Here is a 13302-nt window from a genome sequence, read left to right on the forward strand (position 1 = left end):
CTTAGATATTTTAGTCATTATAAGGACTAGGATCATCAAATTTTGACAGTTGATGCATCTTAGGACCTTGTGTCAAGTTGTCTCAAAAGTAGGTCACGGTGACCTACTTTTTGAATTTTGCAGGTATTTATTTTAAAATTAATTTTGATGCATATCTTGGACACTTTGAAGCCTATGATCATCAAAACTTGTCAGTTGGTGGATCATGGGACCTTGAAATGCGTCAACTGAAAAATAGGTCACCATGACCTATTTTCTGAATTTTATGGCTTATCATTTATAGATATATTTTAAGTTGTTATTTCAAATACCGAGAGGTTTAGAATCATCAAATCTTGTAAGTTGATGCATCTTGAGGCCTTGAAACATATTTATAAAAAAGTAGGTCACAGTGACCTACTTTTTGAATTTTCCAGATATTCAAATTTCACATTTTCAATTTTAGATGCATATTTTGGGCACTGTAAAACCTAGGATCATCAAACTTTGTCAGTTGATGCGTCTTCAGTCTTCGGTTTGTGTCGACCAAAAAGTAGGTCACCGTGACCTACTTTTGGTATTTGACAGCTAAATTACTATATTTCAGACACTATTTGACCTACAGTACACGACACGAGTTTTATACACCCCACCGTGGAAAGACCACGGTGGAAAATCCACGGAGATACACCATGTCCTCGGTGTTCCACGGTGTGTGTTATTTGCGAATACACACAGCTGCTAAGAGCTTTGTTCTGGACACGGGCGCCTTGCGGGAGATGTGAAAATGTGCCGCAGGCCAAATAATCAAGATAAGGGTGGAATTTTAAGAAAAGAAAAAATGTCGATATTTTCCCCCCTGATACTTATATTGTTTTTCAGCATATTGAGCCGATTCCAACGATACCAAACACTATATATTATGTTTTTAAGAAAACCTGGTTTTGACTTTTTTTCTTTTAGTCTTCTTTCTTCATTAAAATATTCTTAAATTCTATGTTTAAATAATGCGTACTTGCAGGCAATTCCTGTTTTGAATGCGAATTAGTATATTCAGTAAATGAAAAACATACATGTACAACATGTAATAGGGATATTTAATAATTACCGAGTGCTCTCTCTCTCTCTCTCTCTGTGTGTGACAAATGCGCTGTTTAACATAATTACCTCCATCATATTGTGTTGATATGCATCTTGACAAATATAACTTTATCAAATATAGAAATTAGAGCATTGTCGACGATTAACAAATTGGAATTAATTTATTACGTAATTAATAGAAGCAAAAATACAAACCATCGAATGATTTATTTTTAAAATCCCGAGTTAATTACATTTGACCGAGACTTATGTTCGATGTACTTTGATAGAGGTTTTCATAAAAAAAAAATGTTCATCGGGAGTGTCTGGATAATGCAATGATTTTTGTATAATAAATATATACCATGCAAATTCCTAGGGTCTTTCTCACAGTATAACTCAATTACGGTTAGCTAGTTTGGGTTTTGACTTCTCATGAAAAGTGTGAAATATATTGGGTCGGCGCGATATCAGATCTAGTCTAAGATCACGGGTATCTTACGCCGACCCAATATATTTCACACTTTCCGCAAGAAGCTAAGCACTTCTGTTGATTTCAAATACACGGATTAGCTGACTCCCATTGTCCTACTGAGGCGAAAACCCCTTCGAATTTGCATGGAATGTACAAGTTATACACAGGTCATTGTTATAGTCATACATCATAGTACCGCTAACCCGACAAGCATTTTTTTTAATTTTGAATAAGTTATTGAATGACGAAGTATGACCAAACAGCAGATTGAACTTTATAGAGCCCCGTGCTAACATTACTTATATTTTTCAATGTATCAGAAGGGGTATGTTGCCGGTTAAGTTGTGTAAATTTCTTGACAAGCAATAAAATAACAACAAAAATGGTGCTTAAATTGTCCGATTACGAAAACCTTTCAAGTTTTCAAAGTACACCCTCTCCGATTCTACGTGCTTGTAATCAATATTTAAGGATGTAAATCCTTGGTGTCAAATGCAACTAGTTCATGAAAAAAGACTAATATAAATATAAACAGAAATGACTTAACGATTATTTGCTTTTATTCATATACGCTATCGATTATTAAAATCTTTAATTTAATCTTTAGATGCATTAGATAATGAAAGCAAGAGAGAGAGAGAGAGAGAGAGAGAGAGAGAGAGAGAGAGAGCATTGGTAATCATAAAAAAAAAATGCATCTTCGTTAGCCGAGATTATTCGTGCACGAAGGCACAGTTGACTCAAAACCCATTGCTAGCGGAGATTAGATGAATTTTACCCCCGTATTATGTTATAACTGACCAAAACCTAGTACGTTTGTTTTACAACTTTCATTCAGAAGACGCGCAAGTTATTGAGTTACTGAATAAACGAGAAAACGTCTGCATTTTTATTTCAATCGTTGTCAACTCTATACTTTGTGATATTTCAAGACTACATGTACTCAATTCAATTTATTGGATCTCATCACCATTATGCAATGGTATATAAAAATATAAAGACAAAAAGCTGTTATATATACATTTAGTAAATAATACATGCGTGTAATAAAGTATTTATCAAGTTAGAAAAAAAAACCTAAAAAAAAAACGTGTTATTATTAATGTGAAGTATGGGCATTCTAATGAAATTTTCCTAATGAAAGTACGGAGTTTTCTAAAGGTTTGTTTAAAAGTAAAGATAGTTTTAATATTTATTTGTTTAAGTGATAAAAATTTGATTCTTTGCTCACATTGCTTCACATTTGAGTACATAATGAAATTCATATCCAATGTAAACATGTACATGTATATAGCTGACCTTAATCACATATTCCTAATTACAATGAAACCCTTACGTAAAAATAAACTATTGCTTATGGTACACATTTCTTTGAACTGCTGTTTATCAAATTGAAATTACTGGCATGTGATTGTCGTTGTTCATGACACTTCTTTTATTTGGTGAATTTGTGCTGCACGTGCCGTGAAACAATGTACCGACGAGTGGTAGGAATAACACAGGTGTTTATATACAGGATGTCGAGAATTTGGGCGTTTCATAAAAAGGTGTGAACGTCTGCAGGGAAGTCTACATACGGATATGAACCGAAAACACCAACGTATCATTAAACAACAATTACAAGAATTGAATGATTTATAGCTAATTTCTAAATAAGTAATGGGGTGAGGGCATGTATGCTGGCCAAGCGAAAAGGTTTTTTGGGAGAATCATTTCGGAAATTATTTCTTTGTTTTATCACACGGAGGTACACGGTGGCATCGACGGAGGTACAGGTGACATCCACGGAGATCCTCCGTGGACTTCAATGTCTAGCTCGCGCGGAAAAATAGGACTTCAAAGGTGCCGACAATTTTAAAGGTCCACCGTGTTTGGGGCAAATTTGTTCCACCGCGTTGCGTGGAACACGCATAAAACTCGTGTCGTGTACTGTACAATCATCAAACTTTGTCAGTTGATGCATTTTGAGTCTTCGGAGTGTATCGACCAAAAAGTAGGTCACTGTGACCTACTTTTGGCATTTGACAGTTATATTTATATATTTCAGTCACTAATTGACCTACAATCATCAAACTTTGACAGTTGATGCATCTTGAGTCAACGGAGTGTGTCGACCAAAAAGTAGGTCACCTTGACCTACTTTTGGAATTTGACGGCTATATTTATATATTTCAGATACTATTTGACCTACAGTCATCAAACTTTGTCAGTTGATGGGTATTGCATGTTCGAAAGGTTTCGACCAAAAAGTAGGTCAACTTCACCTACTTTTGGAATTGGACACCTATATTTATATATTTCAGATACTATTTGACCTACAGTCATCAAACTTTGTCAGTTGATGTGTCTTGCATGTTCAAAGGGTGTTGACCAAAAAGTAGGTCACCTTGACCTACTTTTGAAATTGGACGGCTATATTTATATAATTCAGATACTATTTGACCTACAGTCATCAAACTTTGTCAGTTGTTGGGTCTTGCATGTTTGAAGGGTGTTGACGAAAAAGTAGGTCATCTTGACCTACTTTTGGAATTTGACAGCTATATTTATACATTTCAGATACTATTTGACCTACAGTCATCAAACTTTGTCAGTTGATGGGTCTTGCATGTTCGGAGTTCGCTGACCAAAAAGTAGGTCACCATGACCTACGATTGGAATTTGACAGCTATATTTCAATATTCAGATACTAATGGGCTTAAAATCATCAAACTTTGTCAGTTGATATTTCTTGGGTTCTCAAAATGTGTAAACCAAAAAGTAGGTCACATTGACCTACTTTTTTTTAATTCTTAGGATTTAACTAAAGATTTAGAATACTAAGAGGCTAAGAATAGAAATGGTGGGGTTGTACAATTTATCAGAAGAGCGATTCTAGGCCCTTGGGCCTCTTGTTATGTCTCACTAGAGAGATTCCAAATGGTAGAGTCATTGTAGTCTAGTTATGATGTCAAAGTCTACTGCGCTACATTACGAAGTTTCGTGCTTCACTGTATATTCGTAACGTAGTGTAGTTGACTGTGACATCAAAGTTAGCGTCGTCGTTGTTTTGAAAGGAACTTTTGTTATACACATGAAATAACGATACAGCCCAAATCCTGGCTGTCAAAAATTGGCGTTTTCCTGTGGTACATGAGAGAAGTGAGTTCAACAGGGTACCAGCTTGCGCTTGTGTTTGCAACAATCAGCGGGGAACCAGTTTTGGAAAAAAATGGCTTCAAAGAAGAGAGTCCAGTTTGATGATCATGATTGGCAACAAACCCTATTAAGCATCAGATTTTCTGGTTGCAGTAGCTCAGTGCTTCGTAAATAGGAGGTCGTGACTTCGAGTCCCGCTCGTGCCAGAGCCGCATCAAACCTAAGAAGTAAACATGGTTAGTGATTGCTCCTTCGCCAAACGCTCGTCATTTACTAGATTTAGAAGTGAGAATCATGAGTCTTTCAGATGCGACATTAAAAATGGAGGTACTGTGTCGCTGCAGGCATTGGCACGTTGAAGAACCCTCACTGCAATGGCCCCGAGCGCTAAGCGTAGGTCTAAATTTGTGATAGTTCACCTACAACAGGTGATGTCTCAATTATCGACGGGATGAAAAACAATTAAACAACAACAACAACAAACAACAACAAACAACACAGGAACGACCGAGGAAAATTCCCAAACAGTTGACTGCAGTCATGATAATTAAACTGAAGAATTGAAAAATGAAAAGTCAGTTTAATTTTAAAGTTTTCAGTTTATTTTGAAGCATTACTTCATATGTATTTAGGGCCTAAAGTTTTCATGGAGAAGGCCAAAATGGCCTATAATTTTTGTATCATTTAGGCCATCTGTCCTATCAAATTGCATTCCAATCTGAATCACTGGTTAATGACACACTGTGTAGATGTGCATATCCCCAGAGAAATGTGATTCAATAATTTTTCTGGAATTTATGCCCCTATTGAACTTCGAATTTCGAGCCCGTCTGTCCTGTTCTTGCAGTAATGCATATCATTAATATTCATTGTGTGAGGCATTGTCAAGCAATGTTTGTGCGAGGCATTGTCAAGCAATGTTGGAGCATGGGATATGTGAGCTTGCTCACCTCTGCTTTCTTTCATTTCCTATGTAACATGTAAGACGAGTTTCGATTGGTTAACAAGCTGGATGTAAGTTTCCGTACACCCTGCTGATCTGAGGCGTAAATAATGTGACGTCACAATATATTTTCTCTCTAAGGGATGCAAGACAAAGATGGTCTATTATGTTAGACATAGGACTGTCACAATCACAAAGAGAATTAATTGAGTGTGTAAATGTTCCTTAAAATGGACAGATCACAAAGAGAATTTATTGAGTGTGTAAATGTTCCGTAAAATGGACAGATCACAAAGAGAATTTATTCAGGGTGTAAATGTTCCTTAAAATGGACAGATCACAAAGAGAATTTATTCAGGGTGTAAATGTTCCTTAAAATGGACATTTTATAAAGTTTCAAGTGTTGTCTTACAGGTGAATGCAGAAAAAGGAAAACACACAGACACCAATGTGAATGCAGATTCAGGTATCTGTTCTTAATTAGATGTTTTAGATTTGAACAATTGGAATATTTTTATTCCGAATGAATGTTTCATATCTGTAGTACAGTATGTGTGTTTTCTAAATGATATTTATTGTTATTGAATTCTTGGAATTTCTTCGATAGTATCTCCAAGGAAGAGTTCAAGTCCTAAAAAGTAAGATTTTCTCTGTAATAATTCTTATCTAACTGACACCTAATTGTTATCTGATATCTAATTCTTATCTAACAGATATCTAATTCTTATATAACATATCTGATTCTTATGTAACTGATATCTAATTCTTATCTAACTGATATCTAATTCTTATCTAACTGATATCTGATTCTTATGTAACTGATACCTAATTGTTACGTAACTGATATCTAATTCAAACACATGTATGTGCACGTAGTATATGATTGGACCTATTTTTTGGCTTTGAATTCTTTTTGTATAAAATATATACCATTGAACATGCTTCTGTTTTAGGAGGAAACTCTCAGAGAGCTCACATTCTCAGGATATCAGCTATAAGTCACTAGGAACAAGGATCTATGAAAAACATCACTTAAGCCCCAGTACGGTACTGAATGCTGATATTCCTAAGTTAAATGTTTGGCACAGAGAGCAGTCCCGACAAACGACAGGGGTTCCAAGCTCACCACCGAAACGACACCCCTGGCTCGATGCTGAGGTAAATGATTTCTATCGCTGCGTACAGATACACGGTGTAGGAAATTGGAATAAGATTAAAGATGCCATGAATACCAGTAGAAGCAATGTTCACCTCAAGGACAAATGGAGAACCATAATGAAATCACGGGAGATAGACAGACTGAGGAGGAAATTCGGACCAGTGAAAATATAAAAAATTACATTTGTACATTGTATCATTCTTAAAGTAGTAGTGTCTGTTTTAAGCTCACCTGAGCACAACAAGGCTTTAGTAAGCTACTCAGGCTCCATGACCATAGACTGAAAAGTATAGACTCGAGTCAGTTCACATGTAAACCCTGAGTTTGTTGAAATTACACAAATTCTTTATTTTATTATACTTTTGAGATTCTGAATCATATCAAATTCTAATCTCAAAATGAATTTTATTGATAAAAGTATCAATCTTTTATGGATTGAATTGATTTGAAATTTTAATTTGAGTTTATCTCAGTTTACAGTCATGGTGCCACATCACAGTCCATCGCCATCATCGCAGTATCGTAATCTTTTCATATTTTCAACCTCTCCCTGGAGATTGATAGTCCAATTTTAACCAAGCTTAAAACAAAGCATTGTTTGGTAAAGAGTGTTGAAGTTTGTTCAAATGATTCTATGGGATGATGATAAGAAAACACAAAAATTGTTTAGTGTGTCACATTTTTTTTCATTTCTGAAGAATCACTATGACAAAAGTTAAAACTTGTGTAATGAAGATTGAAGTTCAAACCTCCCTGTAGAACTGTGGCTCTCACCCGGGGAGGGGGGGGGGGGTTGTCCCAAATTTTTGCTTTCCTATGGAACTACATGCAGTCAGTTCATACCACAAGCCCCGGGCAACAATGGATGTTCATTTCAAGGTGACCGTTAAGGCCCATATAGGTCTCTAGTCATATTTTATGAAGGCATATAGGCAATAATCCACCTGTGTAGATTAATGTGTTTATTCTATTGCTCCCTGGGGCGATGGCAGGGGCCACAATAGGGCTTCAAAGATGGACAAACATCTCGAAATATATTAGGAAATTCTTTAAAAATCTTTGTTGTAAGAACCAAATTAATACAAAATTTTCTGAATAAAAAGTGATGAGGACAAGTTGTGAAGCTACATGTAATATGTAAGCACTCACATATACTGTAGATTCCTAAATATACGCAAAGAATTTATGATCATGTAATTTCATGAGAGGCGTCACTCGCGAAATAAAATTTAATTTTCTGTAGTTAGAATACATGTAAGAACAGATGACACATGAATTCATGTTCACGCGATTTGAGGTATACGAGTCATTTTGCCATATTAAATACTTGTGTAAAATGAGGAGTCTACAATAAAATTTGCATGTACATAAGTTAAAAGTCCTTTGATCAGGTAGTCCAAAATTTTACAATGGAGTTATAAAAAAAAAAATTCTCAGTCAACAAAAGTACTATATTTATCAAATGATTTTGAGCAGGCATACTCGTGTAATGTTGATTCAAGTTTGTTCAAATCGTTACCAAGGGCCGGGGTGGGTTGAGAAGTTTTTACATAATCATTATGTATGGAAAAAATGTAAATCATATCCTCAGGACCCAGGATATTTTCATTTATTTTGAAAACCACAAAGATACCCTTAATATTAAGGTAGATCGATCCTCATGTGATGTCATAGGTTTTTACAAAAAAGATTTTAATTATTAAATTAAACTTTGCTCATGATAGAAATATGCCTTTCAAAAACATTTAATTCACTGGATAAAGTTAAAAATTTGTAAATTGTTGATAGTGAAAAAGTTTTATATTTTCTACAGATAATCAATAAAATGTTGTCAATGACAATAACTCCAAGACTGGTATTTCCTCTATTGTATGTTTATCATACAGTGATTTACTTAATATCCAATTGAATTATTCATATTTATAAATTAGCAGTTTTTCTAAACAGTTGGCATCAAAAATTTGTCATTTTAACAAGTTTTTATCTATTTTTATTATTCTGTTTTACGTGTGATTTTCTGATGTTTACCTCTACTTCTGATTATACCCCCCGCAACAAGTTGTGGGGGGGGTATACTGGAATCGGGCTGTCCGTCCGTCCGTCCGTCTGTAGACGCAATGGTTTCCGGGCTCTAAAGCATTATCCTTTCCACCTACCGTCACCATATCATACATATGGACTACCCATGGGATGAAGATGTTCCCTATCGATTTTGGGGTCAAAAGGTCAAAGGTCACGCGCACTGGACATCGAAGTAGCAATATGGTTTCCGGGCTCTAAAGCGTTATCCTTTCCACCTACCGTCACCATATCATACATATGGACTACTCATGGGATGAAGATGTTCCCTATCGATTTTGGGGTCAAAAGGTCAAAGGTCACGCGCACTGGACATCGAAGTAGCAATATAGTTCGGTTTGTCATGCCATTTGTTTTTTACACTCAGAAAAGAGGTAGTTTATACCTATTACCAACACCCTTTGGGAGATTGGGGTAAGCGGGGGGTATTCTTAGTGAGCATTGCTCACAGTACCTCTTGTTTTGTCTGACATCATTAAAAAGGTTGCTACATACAAATTTTCTTTGGTTACTTAATTAAATTAAACTGAATGGAAATTAATAGTTTTTCCACTTTCAACCATTGATATTGATAAGTCACATGAGGATGGAGCTACCTTAATAATTATCACTCAAATTTGAATGATGATGGTCTGGACTAGAATTTATTTAATGTACTACTAGAGACCTATAGATCTTTGTGAATCTTTACAAAAGTAATAGGATAAAAATGCTTAATCAAAGGTTGTATTTTATCTTAACGAATATTTGAAATTAGTATGGCATTTGTACAACTATTATGTTAGCTTTCAATAAATGATATTCAATTTCTTTTTTTTTTTTTTATACATCTGCTTCAAAATGAGGAGCATTTTTATCCCCCCCCCCCCCCCCCCCCCCGAACAAAGGGGGGGGGGGGGGGGTATACAGGAATCACTCTGTCTGTCTTACCATCTGTCTGTGCAGATTCGTGTCCGGGCCATAACTTCTTTGTTCTTTGACAAAGGCATACCATATTTGGCACACAGGTGGATCACCATGAGACGATGTGTCGAGTACCTTCATGACCTCTATATGACCTTGACCCCAAGGTCAAAATAAAAGGTTTTTTACAATGGATTCGTGTCTGCACCATAACTTCTTTATTCTTTGACATAGGCATACCATATTTGACACATGAATGTATCACCATGAGACAATGTGTCGGATACCTTCATGACCTCTATATGACCTTGAATTTTGACCTCAAGGTCAAAATTGATTATAGGGTTTTGACAGTCATACCAAAAGACATGGGTGTATCACCATGAGATTATGTGTCATGTACATTCATGACCTTGACCTTTGATCTCAAGGTCAAAATTATAGGTTTATACCATGGATTTGTGTTCGGACTATATCTTCCATTTTCTTCTACAAAGGCATACCATATTTTTACACTCGGGAAAGAGGTAATTTATACCTATTAACAACACTTTTTGGGAGATTGGGGTAAGCGGGGGGTATTCTTAGTGAGCATTGCTCACAGTACCTCTTGTTTTTTCTATACCCCTGCAAACAGTTTATGAGGGAGGATGCAAGGGAATCATTGTCTGTCCATAGACATAATTTGTCTAGAATGTATCTTTAACACCGATGAACAGATTTTATGCATATCTTATATGAATAACGAAGCATCTGCTATTTTGATTTAAATTTTTAAACATTCAAGGAAGTTACGGATATTATTTTCCCACTAAGCGGGGGGTGGATGGGTGTGATGTTGTCATTGTTCAGAATATATTTTAATTAAAGGAGCATGGACACAGTTTAAACTGAAAATTTTCAAATTTTACATTCCACATTTTTAATGTTTACAATGCTTAATAACTAAAATATTTCTAATGGTCAGTGAAAATTTGAATGTCATTTGTTGAGTTACAAGTGAGATACAGCACAATTCCTTGTTATGTAAACAATGCTCGTGCCAGGTTTGTTTGTGTTCTGAATTAACTTGTAAATTAAAATATCTGTTTAAACTTTTACTGGTATATTAAACCTATAAACAAAAACGTGACATAAGCCTTGTTTACATAAAGAATTGTTAGCTTTGTATTTATTTCTCTTGTAACTCAACAGCTGACATTCAAATTTTTGCTGACCATTAGAAATACCTTAGTTAAAGCATTGTAGAAAAGGGCATGGATATGATTTGTGCTGAAAATGTTCAAATTTTATTTTTCCATTTTTAATGTTTACAATATGCAGCAGGAACGTAGACATTTGAACTCCGATAAGCCAAATAGAAGTGTTCACAATCTATTTTACACCCTCAGATCCACTATAATTTTAAGAATAACAATTGAACCCTCCTGTTCCTACAATATGCACATCTGCATGACATTGAAGTATTGTACAAACAAGTCTATCGGATAAACCATATAGGAGAAGCATTCACAAGCTGTTTTAACATCCTCCACCCCTTAGAAGCACTATAACTTTAGGGATGATTGGATCCTCCTGCCCCTGCAATATATTATGTAAATATGCAAATGGCATTGAAATATTGCACAAAATTTCAAGTCTATCAGATAAGCCATATATAGAAGCATTCACAAGCTATTTTAACATCCTCCACCCCTCTTAGACTCACGACAACTTTTAGGAAAATAATTGGATCCTCCTGCCCTGACAATATGCACATCTAATGGCAATGAAGCATTGTACAAAGTTTCAAATCTATATCCGATAAGCAATACAGGAGAAGTGTGCACAAGCTATTCTACATCCTCCACCCCTCTTAAATCCACTTTAAACTTTTAGGAAAATGATTGGATCCTCCTGTCCCAACAATGACATCTACAAATGGCAATGAAACATTGTACAAAGTTTCAAATCTATCTGATCAGCCATATAGGAGAAGCGTTCACAAGATTTTGTGAGACAGACAGACAGAAAGTACAAAAACAATGTCTCTCCCTGAAAGAGGGGAGACATAATTCTCCATGAGCACAAAGTCACTATTTCCCGCCATCCAATGTGCCCAGTTTGAGGTTTACAAAATCACTATTCCCACCATCCAATGCGAGGTTTACAAAATCACTATTCCCACCATCCAATGCGAGGTTTACAAAATCACTATTTCCCACCATCCAATGTGAGGTTTACAAAATCACTATTTCCCACCATCCAATGCGAAGTTTACAAAATTACTATTTCCCACCATCCAATGTGAGGCTTACAAAATCAGTATTTCCCCACCATCCAATGTGAGGTTTACAAAATTACTATTTCCCACCATCCAATGCAAGGTTTACAAAATCACTATTTTCACCATCCAATGTGAGGTTTACAAAATCACTATTTCCCACCATCCAATGTGAGGTTTACAAAATCAGTATTTCCCACCATCCAATGCGAAGTTTACAAAATCACTATTTCCCACCATCCAATGCGAAGTTTACAAAATCACTATTTCCCACCATCCAATGCGAAGTTTACAAAATTACTATTTCCCACCATCCAATGCGAAGTTTACAAAATCACTATTTCCCACCATCCAATGCAAAGTTTACAAAATCACTAATTCCCACCATCCAATGTGAGGTTTACAAAATCAGTATTTCCCACCATCCAATGCAAGGTTTACAAAATCACTATTTTCACCATCCAATGTGAGGTTTACAAAATCACTATTTCCCACCATCCAATGCAAGGTTTACAAAATCACTATTTTCACCATCCAATGTGAGGTTTACAAAATCACTATTTCCCACCATCCAATGTGAGGTTTACAAAATCATTATTTCCCACCATCCAATGTGGTTCACAAAATCACTATTCCCACCATCCAATATGAGGTTTACAAAATCACTATTACCCACCATCCAATGCAAAGTTTACAAAATCACTATTTCCCACCATCCAATGCAAAGTTTACAAAATCACTATTTCCCACCATCCAATGCGAAGTTTACAAAATCACTATTTCCCACCATCCAATGCGAGGTTTACAAAATCACTATTTCCCATCATCCAATGCGAGGTTTACAAAATCACTAATTCCCACCATCCAATGTGAAGTTTACAAAATCAGTATTTCCCACCATCCAATGTGAGGCTTACAAAATCAGTATTTCCCCACCATCCAATGCGAGGTTTACAAAATCACTATTTTCCACCACCCAATGTGCTCAGTTTCTAGTTTGTTTCAAAACAACAATGAATGCATGCATGTCACATGGGAAATTAGTCGAAGCCTGGGTGGTAAATGTCGCTACGTTGATAAAATTTCATCCAAATCTCACCCCAATACCCTTAAATCTTGTCCCAAATCTCACGCCATCATCTTGTCCCATTACCCCAAATCTCGCCCCAATACCCACAATTATCTCACTCTTAAATGAGTATGATCTTGCCCTTTGCCTCATTTTTCATCACATATATGGGTAATGAAAGGGGAAAAAATAAGTTGAACTTCAAAACTCCAAG

At 35.8% G+C, this 13302-nt stretch overlaps 1 protein-coding gene across 2 annotated transcripts in view; it reads left to right on the forward strand.

Annotated features, from left to right (window-relative positions):
* Positions 1 to 9663, forward strand: part of LOC130047149 (telomeric repeat-binding factor 1-like) — a 24321-nt gene extending 14658 nt beyond the window's left edge. The window contains exons 7-10 of one of the 2 annotated variants that reach the window (XR_008796191.1): positions 6030 to 6081; positions 6223 to 6253; positions 6569 to 7085; positions 7248 to 9663. Coding sequence is in view for 1 of the 2 variants with exons in the window: in XM_056141566.1 (XP_055997541.1) it covers positions 6030 to 6081; positions 6223 to 6253; positions 6569 to 6947 (462 nt within the window). In the remaining variant the exon portion in view is untranslated. Of the gene's footprint in view, positions 1 to 6029; positions 6082 to 6222; positions 6254 to 6568 lie in introns of both variants that reach the window. The other variant, XM_056141566.1, reaches the window with a different exon arrangement.
* The last annotated feature ends 3639 nt before the right edge of the window (positions 9664 to 13302 follow it).

This window comes from Ostrea edulis, chromosome 6, assembly GCF_947568905.1.
Source record: "Ostrea edulis chromosome 6, xbOstEdul1.1, whole genome shotgun sequence".
Classification (NCBI taxonomy): domain Eukaryota; kingdom Metazoa; phylum Mollusca; class Bivalvia; order Ostreida; family Ostreidae; genus Ostrea; species Ostrea edulis.